The sequence below is a fragment of the Grampus griseus genome (genome assembly GCF_964374135.1).
Source record: "Grampus griseus genome assembly, chromosome: 20".
Classification (NCBI taxonomy): domain Eukaryota; kingdom Metazoa; phylum Chordata; class Mammalia; order Artiodactyla; family Delphinidae; genus Grampus; species Grampus griseus.
Genome location: NC_139014.1, coordinates 33,406,499 through 33,429,927, shown reverse-complemented (window position 1 = coordinate 33,429,927; position 23,429 = coordinate 33,406,499). Strand labels below are relative to the sequence as shown.

Below are 23,429 nucleotides of genomic sequence, written 5' to 3'. Positions count from 1 at the left end.
AAATAAACATCTACACAATATATTATTATACTTCTGGAGAAAAAAGTAGGCCCTCTATGTGAGGGACAACCACCAATGTATTTATTATTAAATGAGAAAAGGTGCAAAGTAGTGTGTGTATACTATCTCAAATTTGTATAAGAAAGTGAGAAGTAATATATGCTAATATTTGCCACTCTTTGCATAGAGAATCATAAGAAAGATGCAGAAGAACCTAAAAAAAACATGGTTACCTAAGGTCAAGAAGAGGCAGGATGGAGCAGATAAACAGCAAAAAAATAAACAGAAGTTAGATTTGCCTTCCATCAAAGCCTATTGTATTCTTTTTTTTCCTTTTAAATATATGTATTTTCGGTAATAGACAATACATTTCCATGATGCAGATATCAAAGCAATATAAAAAGATGTACAAGGACAATACTTGATCTCATCCCACCCCCATCCTGCCTCTTGCCCTCCCTTGGGTCATACCTGCTCCCACCCGGGAAACCCCTTTGTTAGTTTCTTATTTATCCTTCCAAAGTGTCTTTAGGTAAATAAGAATATGAATTATTTTTTCTCCTTTATTAAATAAAGGGCAGCATACTATGCATACTGTTTTGAACCTTGCTTTTGTTTTTCACTCAACAGCATGTCTTGGCTGTGTTTTTATGTCAATGGACTTAGATATTTTTTAGTTACTTTTCTATATTAAAAAGGAGAGGGGCAGACTGAGGAGAAGAGAAAGGAGAATCAAACTGGGGAAAAAAGCAAAAAAAAACAAAAAAATGTGTAAGGGAAGAAGAGAGAAAGGAAAGATTCATGTGCTGGGACATGGCTATCTCTTGAAGCACCAGGTTGGGTCATTACCTTAGCTTGACTCCCTCTGGTCTTGACTGCTGTGATGCAAGTAAATGTTGAAATGTTGTAGGCAGAACTCCAGTGAAGTTGATTAGTAAACAATGTGGTCTGAAGTAGCTGATTCTGTTTTCCTTTATTCTGCAAATCTTGTTGGGAAAGATTGACCATAAAGATGAAATCCCATTACAAAAAATGTCTGTCTATACAACTCACACAAAGATCAAATCCTAGCTAACAGCTGCTTAGTTTTGTGGATCTCATACTCTAAGGTGCATAAAAATCACTTGAGTGATTATTGAACAGTAAAATTGCTGGCCACCAGAAACTCTGATTCAGTAGCAAGAATCTTTAGTTTTAAAAAATGTCTCTGGGGAACCATAAGGCAGTGATCGGCTGATCGTTAGAAACCCTGTTATAATTGTCTGCCCAAGTTCCAGATATCAAAATAATTATAATAGTTCTTAGAATTTACTGGAATAAAAGATAATGTGTGACATCTATATTTTGTTTTCTAGACTATGTCTTTTGTATCTATTTTTTTTCTGATTTTCAGAAGAAGCTTATATTGATACATGAGTGAAAGTATCACTAGTCAGTTTTTTAGTGATGGAAATTGAAGCGCTAAAGTTACCTAAGGCATGAATCTGGGTTAAATCATATGCCAAAGATTACATATGAGTGGTAAAATCAGCCATCAAAATATCTTACAGTCTTGAGATTTTTCCATCTCTCTGTGTTTGCAGTTTAATTTATCATCACAGAACAAATGAGTGATGGAATTATTCATAACAGAAAGGATCCCTGAAAAGTGATGATGATGGGATAAAGCCACAGGTCATATTTATAGCCCAGTTAGTATCAGGCCATAGGCTAAGAAGAATAAGAAATGCTTACTAATTACTTACTAGTGCTCCCTACAGGCCTATGAGATAGGTATCCCCAATATTCACTGTACAAGTGAAGAAACCAAGGCTGCTAACTAGTGCAAAAAGAGGATTCAAATTCAAGTGGATCTGATTTCCATACCTGCTCTCTTTATTTTCTTTCTGCACTTTAATTTTATTTTAAAAATTTCCGAGAGCTTCCCTGGTGGCGCAGTGGTTGAGAGTCCGCCTGCCAATGCAGGGGACACGGGTTCGTGCCCCAGTCCAGGAAGATCCCACATGCCGTGGAGCGGCTAGGCCCGGGAGCCATGGCCGCTGAGCCTATGAGTCTGGAGCCTGTGCTCTGCAACGGGAGATGCCACAACAGTGAGAGGCCCACATACCGCAAAAAAAAAAAAAAAAAAAAAAAAATTCCGTATGGTAAAACTGACCCTTTTTTTGTTTGGTGTACAGTTCTATGTATTTTAACATATATACATAGATTCATGTAACCACCCCCACAGTCCGAATGTAGAATAGTTCATTATCCCAAAAAGCTTCCTTATGCTATTATTCCTTTATAGTCACACATTCCCATCCCCAACCCCCAGCAGCCACCAGTCTGTTCTCTATCATTATAGTTTGTGACAATAGCATCTGAATAGAGTCATACAGTATGTGATATTTCTAGAAAAGTTTATGTAAAATTATTTGCTTCATGTATTTGAAGCTGTCTTTAAGTGCATTTGCATTCAGGATTGTTGTCTTCTTGGTGAATTGACCCTTTTATCATTATGTAATGTCCCCTCTTTATACGTTGTAATTGTCTTTGCCCTCATGTTTACTTTGATATTAATATAGCCACTCTAGCTTTCTTTTGATTAGTGTTCACATGGTATATCTTCTGCCTTTTTACTTTTTTTTTGGCTGCGTTGGGTCTTCGTTGCTGTACGTGGGCTTTTCTCTAGTTGCGGTGAGCGGGAGCTATTCTTCGTTGTGGACCACGGGCTCTAGGCACATGTGCTTCAGTAGTTGTGGCTCACGGGCTCTAGAGTGCAGGCTTAGTAGTTGTGGTGCATGGGCTTAGTTGCTCCGTGGCATGTGGGATCTTCCTGGACCAGGGATGGAACCTGTGCCCCCTGCATCGGCAGGCAGAGTCTTATCCACTGCACCACCAGGGAAGCCCTGCCTTTTTACTTTTAACTTAATTATTTGAAGTGAGTTTCTAATTGATAACATATGGTTGGGTCGTACATTTTTATGTATTTTAATAATTTATGTCTTTAATTGGTATGTTTAGACCATTTACATTTAGTATGTTTGGATTTAGGTCTAGCACTGTGTAATTTGCTATTTGTTCCCTTTGGTGTGTGTGGGTTTTTTTTCTGTTTCCTCTTTCCTTCATACTTTAGGTTATTTGAATGTTTTCAATATTCCATTTTATCGTGATTTTGTATCTTTGTGTAGTGTATATATGGGGAGGGGAGGAATGGTTGCTCTAGGAATTACAGTTTTTGGGGGGTACTTAAAACCAGTATTTTCCCATTTGAAGTGAAATGTAGAAACCTTATTATCATACAGCGCTCCCCTTTAATAATATAAATTATAGTTACTGTATGTATTATGTATGTTAAAAAACCACAACTAGACAATGTATAATTATTATACAATTATTTTTCCATAATATAGTTTTTGCTTGCAACCCTCAAATAAATTTTAAAGACTCAGGAAGAGAAGAATAGTCTATTATATTTACCCAATAGTTACCATTTCTGTTGCTTTCCTTCTATTCTGGTACAATTTCTCTTCTCTCTGAAGAATTTCTTTTAGCATTATTTTAGAGAAGGTCTGTTGGCAGTGAAAGTCTCTTAGATTATTTCATGTGAGTATGTCTTTCTCATTTTTGTTCCTGAAGGATATTCTCATTGGATTCTGGGTAGATGGTTCTTTTCTTCCAGCAGTTTTTAAACATTGCTCCAGTCTCCTCTGGCCTAAATGGCTTCTAATGAGAAAGCTAACATTCATTCAAATTTTCCCCTGTTGATTCTGTGTTGTTTTTTTCTGTCTGTGCTTTAAGAACTTTTCTTCTAATTTTCAACAGTTTGATTATGATGTGTCTGAGCATGGCTGTCTTTTGGTTTTACTGAGTGTATTCATTTCCTGTGGCTACCATAAAAACACCACAAATTGGTGGGTTTAAAACCACAGGAACTTCTCTTTATAGAGTTCTGGAGGCTAGAAGTCTGAGAGAAAGCAAGGCAGTCTCCCTCCAGGGCTCTCAGAGGAGAAGCCATTCTTTGCCTCTTAAAGATTCTGGTGAGTGTTGGCACTCCTTTGTTATTTTGGCTTGTGGCTACATCACTTCACTTTCTTTCTCCACCTTCACATTACCTTCTCCCCTGTGTGTCTCAGCCCCTCCTTCCCCCTACTCCTGTTTTTCTGTTTTAAGGTCACTTGTCATTGAATTTAGTGCCCACTCGAACATCATCTCAGTGTCCTTAATTATATCTACAAAAACCCTTTTTCCAAATAAGGTGACACTCATAGGTTCCAGGAATTAGGACAAGGACATAACTCTTTGGGAGCCACGACTCAACCTATTACACTGAACTTCTTGAATCTGTGGGTTTGTCTTTGACCAAATTTGCGAAGTTTTAAGCCTTTATTTCTTCAAATGTTTTTTTCGGCACTACACACTTTCTGCCGTCCTTCTGGGACTTTTGATGGCACACGTTAGATCTGTTGTCATTGTTTCATAGATCCATAGGGTTCTGTTCATTGCTTTTCTCACTCTATTTCCTCTGTCATCCCCACTTTGCTGTTTAGCTCATTCTGTAACTTTTTTTTTTTTTTCATTCTGTAACTTTTTAAAAATTTCAGTTACTGAAATTTTCAATTCTAAAATTCCCATTTGGCTCTTCTTTATAATCTTGTGTTTCTTTGCTGAGACTCTATTTTCCTGTTTTTTATCAAGAGTGTTCACAGTTCCTTGCTGAAGCATTTGTATAAATAGCTGCTTTAAAATTGTAAGATAATTTCAGCATCTGTGTACTCTGGATGTCAACCACTGTTGATTGTCTTTTCTCTTGCAAGTTTAAATTTTCTCAGTTCTTCATATGCATAGTAATTTTGGATTGTATCTTGGACATTTTTAATGATATGAGACACTTCATCTTATCTAAATCCTGTTGAGAATGTTGATGTTTTGATTAGTAGGCAAACAACCTCATGAGGTTTACGCCACAGTTTCAGCCTGCCTTCTGTGTGCTTCGGTTCTGATGTCAGTTAAATTTTCAAAGCCTTGGCAGTGCCATTGAGACCTGTCCCACATGTGTGCCACCCAGTATTCATGTAAGGTCTGGATAGCAGGCTGTGTGTTCAGTTCTCAACATCTTTGGCATTTATTGGGATCAGCCATGGATGCATAGATGCATAAAGTTGTTTCATAAACAACTTTAAGGTTGTTTTCCTGAATTCCTCCCTCTTTGTGATTTCTCTGGTTCTTTGCTTTCCTGGGACGCCCTTTTTTGGCTCTCCAGTCAAAAAGCTGAAGGTTTACTATGCCATGCATTTCCTTGACTATGCTTGTGTTGGGCACCAAATGGCAAGACAGAAGGGATAAAAGAAACAACAGAGGTTTGCCATATCCTCTTGGGATCACAGTTCTACCTCTTAGAGAGGAAGGTTCCCCTCACTCAGAGTTTTAAGCCCCTGTAGGTCCCTGTTGCCTCTGCTGTCACTGCAGCCACCTTGGGATTGCCTAGGGTTTGGGGTGTGAAAGAACAAAGAGGAGAAAAGGGATGGGGGATTTCCACACTCTCTCTGAGCATTAGGATTTCCCTTTTCTGCTCCTTGAGTGAGAATGAGAGGCTTCTCCTGGAGCTCTGTCTTCACTGCCCACTTGGGTTTTAGGCTGCACTGCATTCCAGTTAGGGAATACCAGAGGGGCAGAACATGGTAAGTTCACCAACATTTCACTGATACTCAAATTCTAGTCTTCTTTCCCAATCAGCCTGTAACTAGTGTTTACTTTTCAGTTCTCAAATATTTGCTCCACGCATCCTGTCCATGTTTTATAGCTGCATTTGGTGGGAGAGACAGGGTGAAGTGTGTTTATTCCAACTTTACTCCAAACTGTCCCCCCTTCCTAACTTCTACTCTGCATTGCCCCTCATCCTTTAGGAAACGATGGGGTGGTAGCTACGCTCATGCAAAGACTGAAGGCTCTGCTGTCACTGGTAGAGTGTGCACACTCCAGGGTCTCAAGGCTGCCACTGCCTGGGGACAGGGTTTTATCTTTACTGTCTTTGGTATTTGGGCATCATGATCTGCTGGGCACTAAAACCAATGGTAATTTTTATTGATATATAAAATTAATACGTTTGTGTAGTCTGAAGGTACATTTTGGGTTTTGTTTTTAGACCAGGAAACTCATCTTTTGGCATCTTTGATCTCACTGTAGGGTAATCGTGCTGTGTTATCACACTATCCTAGGTTTGTCCAAAGGACCAGCCAAAACCTCGCCTCAAGTCCTACATATGAGAGTGTAAGTAATGAAGACCTTCCCTGGCAGTGCACCTGATGAGCAATTATCATGCTAAAAAGGAACTCCTGGTCCTTAATTCTCATGTTCTGCTCAAAGTTTCTTTATAATGTGTTGATGCAGCCCTTGTTAGGACTTTTCCTTGCTGTCTTTTTAATCATTTAAGATAGACAAGTGTAGTCTCACTTCCGTTAGAAAGATGGTTAAGGATCAGAATTCCCTTAGAGCTGTTTATATTTGCCGTCTCCACTTTCTTTCCTCCCATCCTCTGACAGACTTCAGACAAGTTCTCATTCCAGCCACTTTACTGGCAGAGCTCTTGTCAAGGTCACCAGAGACCTCCAGATTTACTAAATGTAGTCCTGCAATTCTCAGTCTTCATCTCACCTGATCAACAGCAACTGACAGTCAGTCACATCCTATTTTCTGCACGTGTGGCTTTCAGACACCACTCACTTTGGGTTCTTCTCTTGCCTCAGTTCTCCATCCCCTTTGCTGGTCCCTCCTCCTCTACTGGCCTTTCAGTATTGGAGACCCCAGGAATCCGGCATTCATTCCTCCATGGTCTTTTGGTCTCATATCTTGAAATTCCATTCAGACTGACGACTTACAAGTTGCTGTCTCCAGACCTTATGCCTTCCCTACACTCAGAACTCACATTTCCACCTTCCACTTCACATCTCCTCGTTTTCTTTCAGCCCTGTCTCCCGATTTGCTCTTCCTGCTGTCTCCCCCACTCAGTAAATGACCACTATTTCAGGGGCTGAGGTCAAAAACCTTGAGAAATCATGGTGGCCTCCACCATTTTACCTCTACCTTCAAAATATATCCATTATCCAGCCACTTCTCACCACCTCCACTACCACATCCCATTTCAAGCTACCATCAGATGGATATTGCAGTGGCCTCCCTGAGTGTTGCCTTGCTTCAGCCTTCACCTTCCTCTCCACCCCCACCCCCATCACACAATCTATTCTTAAAACAGAAACCAGAGCAATCTTTTATTTTTTCATTTTTTTTTTTTTGGCTGTGTTGGGTCTTAGTTGCAGCACGTGGGATCTTTTGTTGCAGTGTGTGGGCTTCTCTCTAGTTGTGGCACACGGGCTCCAGAGCACGTGGGCTCATTAGTTGCAGTGTGTGGGCTCTCTAGTTGTGGCACATGGGTTCAGCAGCTGTGGCACACGGGCTTAGTTGCCCTGCAGCATGTGGGATCTTAGTTCCCTGACCAGGGTTCAAACCAGTGTCCCCTGGATTGCAAGACCAATTCTTAACCACTGGACCACCAGGGAAGTCCCCATGGCAATCTTTTTTAAAAGTAAAGTTTGTATTATGTTACCCATTTGCTCTAAAACCACCTGTGATTTTCTTCCTGACTCCATTTTACTCAGTAAAAGCCTGAAATGCTGCTCTGACCCCTCCCACTACCTCTCTAGCTGCACCTCTTGCCTCTCCAACTGCACTGGCCACCCCCCTGCTTCAGAGCATATGACCATATGACCTTAGCTAATCACAGGACCCGCATCAGAATCAGGGCTCTGCTCAGTGTCCCCAGTGGTGAGGCATTCCCTTGACTATGACTGTCAGAGAAATATCCCACCCCAGCCTCTCTTCTCCCATTACCCTGCTTTTTCCAGAGAGCACTTGCTATCTGACACCTGTTTACGTTTGTTGATTGTCTGCTTCTTGAGGGTAGGGATTTGGCCTGCTTTATTTACTGCTTTATTTATAGAGCCTGGCATACAGTAGGTGCCCAGGACATACTTGTGAAATGAATGAAGAAAATTACAAGAAGAGATATTTCTAATTAAAACTTTAATCTTTAAGTCTTGATTTAATATCTTCACCTTATGCTTTTTTGTGGTTAATATTGTTTTTTGTCCTTTGAGGCCCAGGTTTTATTCAGTGTGGAACAACAGACTCTGGTCTGAGCCATACATTCCTGCTTCTTTTTTTAAAAAGCAACATTTTTTTTAAGTTTACATTTTATATGGGAAATGAGGTGCAATGGGCATGAAACCAGACAGAAAAGCAGTAAATTCTGTAAGGGGTTATTATCTTAAAAACTAAAATAATAGTTAATAATTACTAATTCTTATCCAGTTCAGAATATATGGTTCTTGGAATACTGCCCCTTGGAAGCCCAGGAATCTAAATTATAAAGTAAAGCTTAATGTAGAATGTTTATTTGAACGTACACCCTGCTCTCTTCAGTTTCCGGAATATTCAAATTCAGTATTACTACAGCCAGTTACTCTAAAGACCATTCCAGCAACACCATCAAACCAGACACCACCATCCCTGCCCAGCAATCATCCAGGTACTTGACACCTTATTATTTGCATCAAATAAGGAAACTTGTGAGAATATATGAATCTGCTAAAGATTTATTGGTAACTGAAAATAGATATACAGAGAGGAAAAATTAGAGTTCATTTACATTTTTAAGCTACGTGAGATAAATTCAGGGCAGATACCATTATTACTGACATTAGGAGATTGTAAAAATGCTTGTGTTGCACTGAATATTGTATTTTGAGTGCTGAGGTAAATGAACCTGTAATCGAAGTTTGGAAACCTTTTTGTTATGTATAGATTTGTTGTACTTGGGAGTAGCATTGGAACACCAGTGTGCTTGTTTCTTGTTGTGTTTGTTAGGATCTTCTGTCAGAAGTCTAAGTCATAAAGAGAATATTAATTGTGTGTATCTCCTCGAAAAGCACAATGTGTGTTTCTTTTTGTTGCTTACAGCGATGACAAAGAATGATTTCCAGCCACCCAATTACTACGAGGTAATGGAGTTTGATCCCTTAGCTCCTGCTGTCACCACAGAGTAAGTAATTTACAAAATGATTATCTTTTTTGTCTTGGTTCCCTTTGGTAGCAGAGCTAACAGGGCTTGGTCATACATTTAACTTTGTTTAGGTCTTGGCAGAAATCAATGACCTTATTTAAAAATGACTTGTGAAGTTTTCTTGGAGGTTGTTGCTTGGAGGAAAGTCAGGTTCTCTCCAGCTTGAGAAGGGCACTATTCACTGATTAGTGACATAAGTACCACATGGATGGGGTATTTTAGTTGTTCTTTGACTAATGCCAAAAAAGACTTCTATAAGAACTTGTTTTTAATCTTCACTACCTATGACAAGAGTGTGCTTAAAATGGATTATTAGTGTAAAAATTACTTTTTAACTTGGAATCCTTAAAGCAGCATTATTTTGTGATTTCATATTGGTCAGTATATAAAAATATTTATGGAATGGTAGGCTCCTTAGAGCTTTAATATACTTTGACTAAAGGTTACCCCCAAAATTGTTTAAAATGATTAAAGCAGGTTTATGGAAATCACTGTTTAGAAACTAGCAGCCTGCAGGCTGTTATCTTGCCTGCAGCTGTGTTTTGTTTGACCTGTGTGAATTTTAAATATGCATTTCAACACTAACTGCCAACAGTTAAAAAGTGGGATATTTCCAAAAATATCTGGACCTCTGGATTCTTTTCGATACAACAGCATTTTTACGTGTTAGCAATAGCTTGGGGCTGCATAGTAGCTGCCTCTTTAAGATGAGACAGCTTCTGCAGTCCACCAGGCCCCACCTGGCCCACTGCATACCTTCATCTGACCTGCCTGGCATGTGTAGGCATTTGAGGTTTTGACCCTGGTTTAAACCCTCAATGTAGTGATCTATTTTGGAATGCTTTATGAACGAATCTTAATAGGCTTAGGAATTCATTAAATATTTTTTCCTAACAAGATTATGAAACTTTCCTAGGTCATTCTGCTTGATAAAGTATCAATGAATATATTAGTGGTTTAAGGAATTAGAAACTGGTTAAACTGGGTATGCTGTCTGGAAACCGGATGTTTTTATCGGTTTCTCTAGGCAAATAGGAAGTAGAAAAGTATATTATTATATTTTAGTTAATTATGAGATTGTTGTAAGTAGATGTGGTGGTGCAATAGATATTAAAGGTAAGAGAGATAGTAAGAAGCTGGAATTCCCTACCACTACAATTCTTACTTTCAGGAGGGTAGGGTGTCTCAATTTCTTTGAACATTCCATGAAATCCAGGGAACTTCTGCCTAAGGAAAAGCACAAAATCTTGCAGAAAAGTTCTGGGATATTCACATCACTAGTTGTCCATGAACCCCAGGTTAAGAATTTCTACTCCAGGAGAACAGAGAGTATAGTATTTATGAATATACATATACATATACATACACATGATTCATTCATTTGACAAATGACTGAACACTGTCTATGTGCAAGGGGAATTGATTGCTGCCTAATTTATCGTGTTAAAACTCATGGAGGGTAAATCTAGTATGGATGCAGAAATTAAATCAGCAGGCAAAAATGTATTTACAGTTTGTGTTAATGGTATGAAAGATATCGACTTGACAGTGTATAACAGAAAGAACTGATTTAAATGAGGGTAGAGAAAGCCTGAGAAGTGACGTTAAGGTTAAGACCTGCAGTTTTTAGTGTGACAAGTTTGGGAATCAGTGTTGCAGGCCCAGGTAACAACTTATACAAAGACCCTGTGGGGAGAGAGTTTGGCGCATTCAAGAAAATGGAAAAGCCAAGAGCAAAGAGAGCAACGGGGAACAACCTATTACCAGATGTGGAAATTGCAGTTTGGAAACAAAAAGGAGGGAGTACACAACTGTGGTAAACATTACTGAAGACAAACACTCAATAATGGACTAAGTAACAGGAAATCATTGGTGATTTTAGTAGAAGCATTTTGGTAAATCGATGGGGACAGAACCAAATTTCAGTGCATTAAAAAGTAAGAGATGAAGTAGACAGTAAGTGCACAGGTAACTTACATAGAAACTTAAACATGAAGGGATTGTGGAAAGTGGCCTGGGAGCTAGAGGATTACTGAGGTGATTAAGTAGACATGGGATAAAGGACTGTATTATTTTATAAAATGGGAGATGCTGGAACATCTGTGAATCCTAAGGGGTAGGATTTAGTAGAGAATGAGAGGCTGAAGATTTAGGAAGGGAGATACCTAAATGAGTGAGGTGTTTGAGAAGCCTAGGGGTAGACAGATAGGATCATAGAAGTAGATGATGGTGCAGATGAAAACAGACTTGAAGATTTGGTGATGGAAGCATGAGGAGGTTTCCATATCCAGACATTTAATTTACTAAAATGTGAGGTTTCTGACTGAGAGGAGGGGCATCAGAGATTTGAATAGAGTGAAGGAGGTTGAAATACTTTTGTGGAAAACGAGAGACAAAACTTATTAGAAAAACATTAAAATTTCTGGACCATGCTGGGGCTTCTTGAGGTTAGGGATCATGCCTTCAATGTGCTGTGATTTTTATGAGATTTTTTTTCCTTAGCCATGTGTTGTTATACTGTATATATTAGTGTCATATTTCTAGGTATAGATATGTTCTATCTACAGACATATGTAAGACAAATATAAAGAATTGAACAAAGGCTGTCATAGAAAGGACTATATACAAAGCACAAAGATGACAGTTGTATGCTAAAGGTAGCTCAGGAGTTTGGACTGTAATAACATACGTTAAATAAGCTAGAATATTAATTTTTAATGTTTTTTATAAAGCCAGGGAAAGCTGAACAATTTTTGCTTTTTTTTAAATCAGGAAGCAAACTGTCCAAATTTTGAGCCATATTTCTCATTAAATTACAAGTAAAATGGTTACATGAGATACATATTTATAAGATGTACGGGAATAGCAGCATTAGGATCTAAGAAAGTTATAATGTAAGCTTCAGGACAGAGACCTTTGTTTTTATTTACTGATATAGCCTGATTTCCTGAACACCTAAAATAGCACCAGATTTTTAGTTAAGTTGTTGGCAGCTAAAAGCCAAAATAGTACATTGAAACTGATATATAACCCTTTTGCCATTATGGCTTGTTTGTTTCAGAGCTATTTATGAAGACATTGATGTTCACCACCACAAAGGAGCTCAAAGTCACAGTGACCGTTGAGGTAAAGGCTTCAACTTACGCAACTTACATTCCACATGATTTCAGTGTAACTGTCACTTTCTACATTTATTATTTACATTTTGTAAGGGCCATCACAGTCTGACACTCTGATGAGTGAGATATTATTACACAAGTTCCTCTGAGTCACTCAAATTGTAATGAACTATTGTTCACTAATGAAATACATTCTTTGTGATCATGTTAGCTAAAAATTATAAATCTTGGGAATGCAGAAGTAGGTTTATGGTATAGAAATGTTAATGCTAACAAAAACCGATGATCAATAAAAACTTCTTAGCACTAGAATCAGATGTGTCTTTTATGTGCAGTTAATACCTGTTAGCTGGGACTGGTAGAAGCCATTCATTGTTAGTCTAGATTGGTCTGGATTCTATTGCTTTACTAATCATTCCATTTATTTACTAATAAATGCACACAGCCACCAGTAACCTATTAACCTTATTTATTCCCTCCACACCTTCCCCCATGGAAGTAGTACATTCCCACCTTTCCTCTACTAGACTGTGGCTCTCTAGTTACAAGGAATGGGGAAAGAGGAAAAGATGGAGATGGTTGACTCTTCTTTTTATTCCAGGTTGAAGTGGATGACCAGCTCACTAGCAGCATTATGGGTGCCAATTCTCCTAAAGGTAGACCCTGTCCAGCTTTGAGACCCAGAAGTTAAGACCTTCCAGAACGTCAAAGCCACAGTGGAACATTTCTCCTCTGCAGTAATGAGGTTTAAACAGAAGAGTAACAGTTCCAGAGTAACATTTATGGCTCCTGACAGCAGCTCAAGCTTTATCTCAAAAGAACTTGGTTGTAACATATATTCACTTAAAACTTAAGCAGAAGAAAAATTCTTGGTACTGAGGCCAACCAGATTAAGTGTAGCACCTTATGTTTCAGACCTTCCTACATTTAGAAATCATCACAAGAGCTCGGATAAGAGTAGATGAAGACTTTCATTACAAAATAATTGTTAACAGATGAAAGCGTGAAATGTGAAAAACTATTATTATTCAGGAAGAATACTGAGTGCCTTCATTTAACTAAAGTTGAATGTAAAAGTCAATTTGCACTTCTTTATAAATAATACTCTTGTTTAGGATTATGAATTGTAAAAGCCTTGATGATTGTAGTTTAATATTTCAGGTACCCTCAAGAGGTTACTGGATTCTACACTGTTTGTTTGCCTTTAAATATAATTCTTTATAACACTAAATGCTCCTTTTTTATTTCTTTTTGGAAAAAAGACTACTGGAAAACATTCAGAATAAATTGTACTTTGGTTTGTCATAAATTACTATTAAAACAGTTCAATACATCTTTTTTCAGAAGAACTCTGCTGTCAGTAAATCTTCACAATCCCACTTACATTTTAAAATTTGGAGACTTGGAACTATCACAAAAAATGCTACAAACCTACCGGATATACTTATGCATTTTATTTAAATTTCATGGTACTGAAATTTCAAAGTACTTGTTTAGTACTCTGAATGTAAAATAGCCCTAGATCCTAAAGGAAAAATACAGTCAAATTTGAAATCAGAATGTAATCTTTAGGCAAGCTGTTAGGGCTTAGTGATTCCTCTTCCATTTTGAGCTTTTAAAATAGTGACTGTTCATAATGAAAGTAGTAACCAACTATTCTAGAAATAATAATAAAAATTCATTACTACAAGTATGAAGTGCTCATAATTTGAAAGGGGACCAGTGAATTAAGCTGAACCATCAAGTCCATGCCAACATATTTAAGAAACAAAGCAGTTTCTTCTAATACTACTTAAACTCTAAGTATGGTTTTGAACAGTTACACATTCTAAGTAGGGTAACTTAGTTGGGAAAAAAGAACCATAAGTATATAAAATGTAAAATAGAAGGCTTCACATTATTATAAATATTTCTCCTCTGAGAAGATACATGATTTTTCAAAAATCACAAATTTGAAGCAGGACTTAGTTCTGACTTCAATTATAGCCTGGAACCGGCAACTTATGCCCCTCCTTTGCTTCAAAAAAAGTATAAGAAAGAGTGATGAGATCAACATTCACCATTCTTGGATCTTCAGCAAATTCAGGATCAATGTAGAAAAATACCGGCATATCTACTTCCTCTTGTGGATTAAGCCTTTGTTCTTCAAAACAGAAGCACTAGAAGTTATAGAAAGGTATTCATTAATTAATATTTCTATTCTATTACCTATAATAGAAACTAATGCTTCATTTATTGGCTTTAATAAGCATTACTGTTAATTATAATCTTTAAATTCTGTAATAGAATAACAGCATCTTTTATCTCAGATTGAGTTTTGCTTTAAGGATTGAGAATCAGCAAATTCTTCTAATCTTAAAAAAGCAGATATCTATATGGTTTGACTCTCAACCTCTGCATAGCTATTATAAGCAATGAAAAATAAAGTTTGAAGTTTAGAAGAAATGAACTTTAAAAAATTAGTACCTACTAAACAGACACAAATAGATTTAGTATCAAACAATTTCATGTACCTTTATCACATTCTGTAATGTCTGCATTTAGTTATACCTGTATTTTATTGAAATACTGTCCAGCTTCAAATGGTACCACATTGTATGTAGAAATTCCAATTACTGGTTTGTCAGTAGGATTCTTAGCTTTATAAAACGCCAGTGCAGTCTCCCCTGGCACTACCTGTTTTAAGGAAAATATACATTATCCTTAAATCTCACATGGCTCCTTCTTTCCCCCCTAAATTAGTCATTATTATCATTTCAGACCATAATACCTCATTTAAACTAATGTTAAGGGTCAGCAAAATAAATTGTGAATACTACCCAAGAACATTTGATTTTCAAATGTTACTTGCATATGTCAGTGGAGAACCAATGTTCTCTTACGCATACTTAGATACGGATTGTCCTCTTGTATGTCTGAAGTCTTCAAGCAATAATCTGCAGATGAAGTTATTTAAAATGTATCCAACAAAGGAGGCAAGAAAATACAATGGAGAAAAGACAGCCTATTCAATAAGTGGTGCTGGGAAAACAGGACAGCTACATGTAAAACAATGAAATTAGAACACTACCTAACACCATACACAAAAATAAACTTAAAATGGATTAAAGACCTAAATGTAAGGCCAGACACTATAAAACTCTTAGAGGGAAACATAGGCAGAACACTATGATGTATAAATCACAGCAAGATCCTTTTTGATCCACCTCCTAGAGAAATGGAAATAAAAACAAAAATAAACAAATGGGACCTAATGAAACTTAAAAACTTTTGCACAGCAAAGGAAAACATAAACAAGATGAAAAGACAACCCTCAGAATGGGAGAAAATATTTGCAAATGAAGCAACTGACAAAGGATTAAGCTCCAAAATACACAAGCAGCTCATGCAGCTCAATATCAAAAAAACAAACAACCCAATCCAAAAATGGGCAGAAGACCTAAATAGACATTTCTCCAAAGAAGACATACAGATTGCCAACAAACACATCAAAGAATGCTCAACATCACTAATCATTAGAGAAATGCAAATCAAAACCACAATGAGATATCATCTCACACCAGTCAGAATGGCCATCATCAAAAAATCTAGAAACAATAAATGCTGGAGAGGGTGTGGAGAAAAGGGAACCCTCCTGCACTGCTGGTAGGAATGTAAATTGATATAGCCACTATGGAGAACAGTATGGAGGTTCCTTAAAAAACTAAAAATAGAACTACCATATGACCCAGCAATCCCACTACTGGGCATATACCCTGAGAAAACCATAATTCAAAAAGAGTTGTGGGGCTTCCCTGGTGGCGCAGTGGTTGAGAGTCTGCCTGCCGATGCAGGGGACACAGGTTCGTACCCCGGTCCGGGAGGATCCCACATGCCGCGGAGCAGCTGGGCCCGTGAGCCATGGCTGCTGAGCTTGTGTGTCTGGAGCCTGTGCTCCGCAACGGGAGAGGCCACAGCAGTGAGAGGCCCGCGTACCGCAAAAAAGAGTCATGAGCCACAATGTTCATTGCAACACTATTTACAATAGCCAGGACATGGAAGCAACCTAAGTGTCCATCGACAGATGAATGGATAAAGAAGATGTGGCACATATATACAATGGAATATTGCTCCATAAAAAAAAACAAAATTGAGTTATTTGTAGGTAGGTGTATGGACCTAGAGTCTGTCATACAGAGTGAAGTAAGTCAGAAAGAGAAAACCAAATACCGTATGCTAACATATATAGAATGTAAAAAAAAAAAAAAAGGTTCTGAAGAACCTAGGGGCAGGACAGGAATAAAGACACAGACATAGAGAATGGACTTAGGGACACGGGGAGGGGGAAGGGTAAGCTGGGACGAAATGAGAGAGTAGCACTGACATATATACACTGCCAAATATAAAATAGACAGCTAGTGGGAAGCTGCTGCATAGCACAGGGAGATCAGCTCCATGCTTTGTCATGACCTAGAGGGGTGGGATAGGGAGGCTCAAAACGGAGGGGATATATATATATATACATATAGCTGATTCACGTTGTTGTACAGCAGAAACTAACACAACATTGTAAAGCAATTATACTTCAATAAAGATGTAAGAAAATAAAATGTGTCCAAGAACAAGCCAAGCCTAACTTCTTAACACTTATCCCTGAATATTATATAATTGACTAAAGATTCTTTTTATAAAAGGTTACCAACCTTAAACTTAGTTTACAACCAGAGTAAATTAAATGTAAACCAGAGTAAAACTAACTGAATAGAACTTTTATTTAACCAAAAAGCACTAACAGTTTTTTTTTTCTTGAGAGAAAATAACGGATAAAATAAATTGCAAGGCTTTAAAGAAGTCAACGTAAAATGAGACATAAATTAAAAAAAAAAAAAAGAAATCACCGTCCAAAGGATGCTCTGTCTCATGTACCAATTTAGCAACTAACACCACTGTATACTACTGTGTGATTGCAACTAATATTCAGAACCATAATCTAGGGCTTCCCTGGTGGCGCAGTGGTTAAGAATCCGCCTGCCAATGCAGGGGACATGGGTTCAAGCTCTGGTTCGGGAAGATCCCACATGCTGCGGAGCAACTAAGCCAGCGTGCCACAACTACTGAAGCCTGCGCGCCTAGAGCCCATGCTCCGCAACGAGAGAAGCCACCACAATGAGAAGCCCGCGCACTGCAATGAAGAGTAGCCCCCGCTCGCCACAATTAGAGAAAGCCCGCATGCAGCAACAAAGACCCAACGCAGCCAAAAATAAATTAATTAATTAAAAAAAAAAAAACCAGAAAGAACCATAACCTATAACACCCTCAAATCACTGAAGAGATTCAATGAAGCTTACTAACCTGGGGAAGCACTAATATTAATAGGGTTTTCCAATAAGAGTTACAATTAAGCTTTTCTGGCTATTCAGTTAATGAGATAATTTCAGTTAAATCCTCTAATCACAATTTTAGGAAACTTTTAAGGTGTATAATCTTTCTGAAATAGAACATGACTATTTAGCATGATTACTTCAAAGATCCTTAAATTTTTTTTTTAAGGGACAGGGATACTTCTGATGTAAATCAGTAAACTACTTTCCATTGTAACCAATGATTTTCAACATTTTTCTTGTATCATCTATACCTGAGGTAAAGTCAACTATAAAGGATGACAGCTGCTCCTACTGTCAAGATTAGTGACCAGAAAACTTCTTAGTGAATTTTTAATACGATTCTAATAAAAACATGACATTTTCCATAGTTCCAAACTGACTTTTATTATAATGCCATGTAACTTAAAAGTATATCCTGTTACATTAGGTCAGAATATAGGGCACTGTCAAAAAGTAGTCTGCAGGAATAAAAGGATTACAGTAATGGAATCTGTCAGTATTTTGAAATTAAGTTTAGATGAATGTTTCCTAAATTATGAAGCAGTAAGCGATGAAAGAAAGGATTTTTACATTGAAAAAAGCAATCTTTTAAAAACTGCTTTAATCACTTACATATATTTCTGTTTGCTGAGGTCTAAAGTTCCACTGGAGACTTGCATGCACATCTGCATTAAAGGTGACTTTAATGATGCGATCCTTAACAGGTACCATGTTTTCAATCTGGTCTGATGCATGACCTGCTACTGCCGATCCTCCAAGTCCAGTAGTCTAGGAAAAGACAACAAGGTACAATATAATATGCTAAACAACAATACAGTAGTTTTAAGTGCTGATGACCTATTTATTGGATGAAACAAAATTTTAAAAACTATTTAACTTTAATAATCCAGTAGCAGCAAGGTTTATATACTATCACTGGCCGTTTCCTATGAATGTGCCAATGGTTTGACCACTTTTTGGGTGTCAAGGGCCTATACTGGTTAAAGTCATATTATTCAGTAATCACTTGGTTATATGGCATGGTCAAAAATGAATCATTTGAAAGAGAGCGGACTCTCCACTGATAATAGAGCTCAGAATTTTTAGCTGAACTTTTCATTAAACATATATCCCCTTATTGTTAATATTTCATATCAACTATTATTATTAGAAATAAAATTTACCCACAACGCTGTCATTTCAATAAACTATTTAAATAATTCCATTTTTCCACATCCCTGTCTGGTCCTTTTTCATATCATAACTTTTAGAACACAGATTAGTGTGTAGCTTCACTTCTATAGTCTGCTTTCCTCAAGCATCATAAGTATTTTTCCATGTTGGTAAATATTTTTCTGTATTTTTTTGTATAGTACAGCTTTTATATATATATATTACCAGTTAATCAGAGAACCTGATCTCTTTGGCCACTGAATCAACTAGTCATAAGGCATCAAGATAATCTGTGATACTTCTTGTCTATCTTCATTGCCATTAATTATTTCCTTATCAGAGAAGCTTAAAAAAAATTATTCTTTTGATGCTTGAGGTTGCCAGAATTCTGGTCTCTGGATAATTAACCTGTTACTATACTAGGAAAAAAGTACCAAACTTGAGGCTAGGGAAGACTCCCAGCAAAATATAGTATTACCATCTTAGCTTGTTACACAAGTCAAGCAGCTTCACTCAGCTGCCATGCAATATAAAGTTACATTATAACCCTACAAGATACATCAGAGGGCAAGCCTTTATTTACTCTTGCTTAATAAACAAGTATATACTTCTCTTCAAGAGGGCTAAGTTTTAAGATGTTTTCCTGAAGAACCTGAGTCACTTAAATAAAGATTCCTGAATATTTTCTTTCTGACAGGCTGTCTTTGAATACAGATTCTTCAAATTAGTAAATGTGATGCTTTGAGAAATTAAACAATAGAAAAAGGCACTGAAAAGAAAATGTCCTGCGCTCCAGTTTAGTTCTGTCACTAGCTCTAAAAACTCACTAAATCTTACTTTCTTTGGGCTACACTTTCCATACTCATAAAATGAGCTCAGTGTATGAAGTGGTTTATATGATCCCTAATTTTTTGGCTCTAAAGTTTCATGGTTCCAAAAATAAAAGAGGTGCTCTTTTGGAAACGTCACTACTAAACATCCAACCATGATTTAAGTTTAGGATTACAAATTACAATTGTTTTTACTTTCCTGCCCTGCACTTTCACCCAGGTGCATGAAATATTGTCATTCACTTCAGTTTGGAGCAGGGTTTCTCAATCTTGGAACTAATGACATTTTGGAGAGGATAATTCTTTGGGTTTTTTTTTCGTTTTTTTGGTGGGGGTGGGGGAATGGATCTGCCCTCTGCAGTGTTGGATGTTTAGCAGCATCCCTTAGCCTCTACCCACTAGATACCAGTAGCACCCTCCCCCCCCTCACTTCCCAGGTTGTGACAACCTAAAATGTCTTCAGACATTGTTAAATATTGCCTGAAGAATAAAATCAACACCCACCTTCCCCTGCCTACTCACCGGTGGTTTGGGGTGATCTACACTTGCTGTTTTAGATTCAGGTCTGCTTACGACTTAATCAACTGGTAGTTCTGGGATTCATGCTTGGTCCAGGCTGGCCTCTGATGAAAATTAATTCACATTCTACACTCATCCTCCAGAAATCAAGCTACTGCACTTTCCTACATAGATGCTGATATTAAGAGACTGAAAAGTCCTTCAGATTTCTGCTGTTTCAGCCATTATCGAAAATAAAGGCAAAAGTTAATCTTCATAAGGACAGGAGAAGTAAGCCAGGCATTAACAATAGTGGCAGGAAAGAGCAACTAACCAGTGATTCCCCAACTCTTCTGAGCATTGCAATCTTTAAAAAATTACTACTTCCTGACTCCCACTCCAAGACCTTCTGATTTAATTGGTTAGGGATGTGACCTGGGTGTCAGGATTTTGATAAGCTCTCCAGGTGATTCCGATGTACAACAAAGTTTGGGAACCACTATCACTCACGCACTGAATGAACCCAATGCATAGCTCTCATTTATGTTTTTAAAACATAAATTCCTGACCCCTACCCACGTCTCCTAATCAGGATCTCTGGGGTACAGGAGCCCTGACATGTTTGTTTAAGAAGCCCCATGGGTGATCCTAATGCCCAGATAAAGCAGCAAACTACTGCCTAAGAACTTAGCAGAATATATATGAAATAGGTGAACTCTGCCTTTGCCCGCGGTTCTCAACCGTTAGCCTGCATCAAAATCTGCTAGGGAACTTATTAAATACAGACTGCTGGGCCCTGCCCCCAGAGTTTCTGATTCAACAGTTCTGCAGTCGGACTCAACAATCTGCGCTCAAGTTCCCCTCCCAGGTAATGATGCTGCTGCTAGTCCTGGGGTCTGCACTTTGAGAACCATTGCACTAGAGTTTCTTATCTAAAAAGGAGCCCTGTGTAAGGACATTACAGTTACATATTAACAAGGGGGAAAAGCCTCGAAGTCCTAATTCATGCTAGTTTGTATACATAAAAAGCTACTCCCAGTTTAACTACAAGTAGCAAGCACACTCCCATTTCCAGGGTTAACCTTTGCACAGAAACCATGGTTTCTGTGGTTCACAGAATTAATGTATGACCATAAATTACATTTTAAAAGCGGGACCGTGTGTGAACAGCAGGAGAGTAAGGCAGATCGCTGGATACCGTAATACAGGTTGCACACCTTGCCGGTGGTGTAGCTGAGATCGGGAAATTTCACTAGGCAGAGGAGTATAGGCACGATCACTATAAGAACTCGGGTTCTACCGGTAGCCTTGTCACCTTCTTAGTGACCCTGGGCAAGTAAGTCACTTTCTAAGGCCTGTTTCCTTAGAAAGCGATTTTCTTTGGTAGATAATCTCGGACATCCCTCCAACACGGCACCGTGGAGCATCGCTGTCTAGGGAACTGCCCGCACCCCCGCCCCTCCAGACGGGCCGCCCAACGGGCAGCGCAAGCCCTACCTGGCAGTAGAGCCGGTAAAGGGGCACGGCGGCGTAGGACGCCCCCAGCATGCCCACGGCCGCCGCGGCCACATACGTGAGGACGGTCTTGTTCCGCCGCCGCCAATCCTCCTCCTGTGCGCGCGTGAAGGGGTTAGTGCTCTTCGGCCGCCGCGGTGGCTGCACAGCCAAGCTCGGGCGCCTCCATGTCCCGAGCCGTCTCAGCTCCCTCTCAGCACCCCGTGTCCCGCTCCTCCCCGACCTGAGACAAGACTCTACCCTCTCCGCAGCCCTGGTCGGGTTTCCAGGGTGGTTCCAGGGCCACCCACAGAAAGGCACGCGAGTCCATCGCGTAACCCAGAGCCCTCCCATGGCACCCGGAAAGAACGCCCGCCTGTCAGAGGCCAGAGGCCAGATCTCGCGAGGCCTGCTCTGTCTCGCGATCTCTGGGTTGAGCCAGCCGCTGCCTTGGCTACGGGGCTCCTCAGGTGGCGGCGTCTGTAGTGGGGCTACGGAGGCCGGGTTGCCGGGTAAGTTCGCGTTTTGCTTCTTGACTGTTCCTCCCACTTTGCTTCCCTCCAGTCGCTATTTAAGTTACTTTTAGGAAAACGACTTGCGTTCTTCCGCGTGCTAGCCATCATCACGTGGGTTTGTGTCCCCGATCTTCCTAACCTCCAGCAGCCTTTGTCTAGACCCGGCGGAACTCAGCGGCCGCTGTCACGCGCGGTCCTTTGACTGGGGTACTGTGGCCGTCGATCCGCTATTACTGCCCTGAACTCCGGCTCGAGGATCACCTCTCCCAGGAAGTCTTCCAGTTTTAACCACAGCCCACTCAAACACTTGAACATATACATTTTCCCAGCCCCTGGGAATCGGCTTCTGCTGCTCTGAAGTCCTTTAACCATTAGCCCAGTGAAAATTAACCAGTTCTGGGGCGGGAGAGACGTTGTCAGACTAGTTTTTTGAGATGATAGTGACCAGGATATGAGGATCATTTAAGGAAGGATTGAAGGAAATGGGGATGTTCATCTTGGAAAAGAAACGCATGGGGGATGTAATAGCTTTCTTCAGTTGTGCTACAGGACAAACTAGGACCTGCGTGGGGCGGACGGCATAGGCAATTTTGCTGTAATGGAAGAAAGAATCTTTCAAGGAACTATAAAGTAGAGGTTAAGAGCTCAGATTCTGAGGTTACAGCAGGTCTGCATTCATACCCGGGTCCTCACTATGGCCGTGTGTCCTTAGGTTATTTGGTCTTTTTAAAACTTAACGGCCTTACTTGTAAAATACGAATCATAACAGTAAATGAGAATATGCATGTAAGTAATTTTCACAGTGTAAACATTTAGTAAACATGACTTTTTTATTGCTAATGTCCAGAGCAGGTATAATTATCCCCACTTCATGGATGACGAAGCTGAAGTCCTGCGAAGTTAAATGACTGACTTTTGTCATTCAACATTTTATTTACTGTGCTCTCTTGTGGGCCAGACATTGTTCAACCTACTGGGCCTACAGCACAGAGAAAGTCAGAGAAGATCAGTTCAATTATGGAGTGTGTCCTTTCTACTGAGGGACTCAGGAGAAAAGCAAGTAACAGACACATAAATAATGGAATTTCAGATAACAGTACAGTGTGACTGAAAGTCAAGAGGAAGGGAGGTAGGGCTTCCCTGGTGGCGCAGTGGTTGAGAGTCCGCCTGCCGATGCAGGGGGCACGGGTTCGCGCCCCGGTCCGGGAGGATACCACATGCCGCAGAGCAGCTGGGCCCGTGAGCCATGGCCGCTGAGCCTGCACGTCCGGAGCCTGTGCTCCGCAACGCGAGAAGCCACAACAATGAGAGGCCCGCGTACCGCAAAAAAAAAAAAAAAAAAAAGAGGAAGGGAGGTAAAG

At 39.3% G+C, this 23,429-nt stretch overlaps 2 protein-coding genes across 2 annotated transcripts in view; one reads left to right on the top strand and one right to left on the bottom strand.

Moving 5' to 3' along the window:
* Positions 1 to 13,520, top strand: part of TOM1L1 (target of myb1 like 1 membrane trafficking protein) — a 52,414-nt gene extending 38,894 nt beyond the window's left edge. Inside the window, exons 12-16 of the mRNA XM_082678219.1 lie at positions 6,198 to 6,249; positions 8,458 to 8,563; positions 8,995 to 9,076; positions 12,159 to 12,223; positions 12,818 to 13,520. Of these exons, the coding sequence (XP_082534345.1) occupies positions 6,198 to 6,249; positions 8,458 to 8,563; positions 8,995 to 9,076; positions 12,159 to 12,222 (304 nt within the window). The 3' untranslated portion in view covers position 12,223; positions 12,818 to 13,520. The remainder of the gene's footprint in view (positions 1 to 6,197; positions 6,250 to 8,457; positions 8,564 to 8,994; positions 9,077 to 12,158; positions 12,224 to 12,817) is intronic.
* A 135-nt stretch (positions 13,521 to 13,655) lies between these two features.
* Positions 13,656 to 21,938, bottom strand: COX11 (cytochrome c oxidase copper chaperone COX11). The gene is made up of 4 exons (XM_082678220.1): positions 21,557 to 21,938; positions 18,192 to 18,347; positions 14,767 to 14,892; positions 13,656 to 14,375 (listed from the first exon to the last, which is right to left on the bottom strand). The coding sequence occupies exons 1-4, from the start codon at positions 21,905 to 21,907 to the stop codon at positions 14,193 to 14,195; spliced, it is 816 nt and encodes a 271-aa protein (XP_082534346.1). The 5' UTR covers positions 21,908 to 21,938; the 3' UTR covers positions 13,656 to 14,192.
* Between the last annotated feature and the right edge of the window lie 1,491 nt (positions 21,939 to 23,429).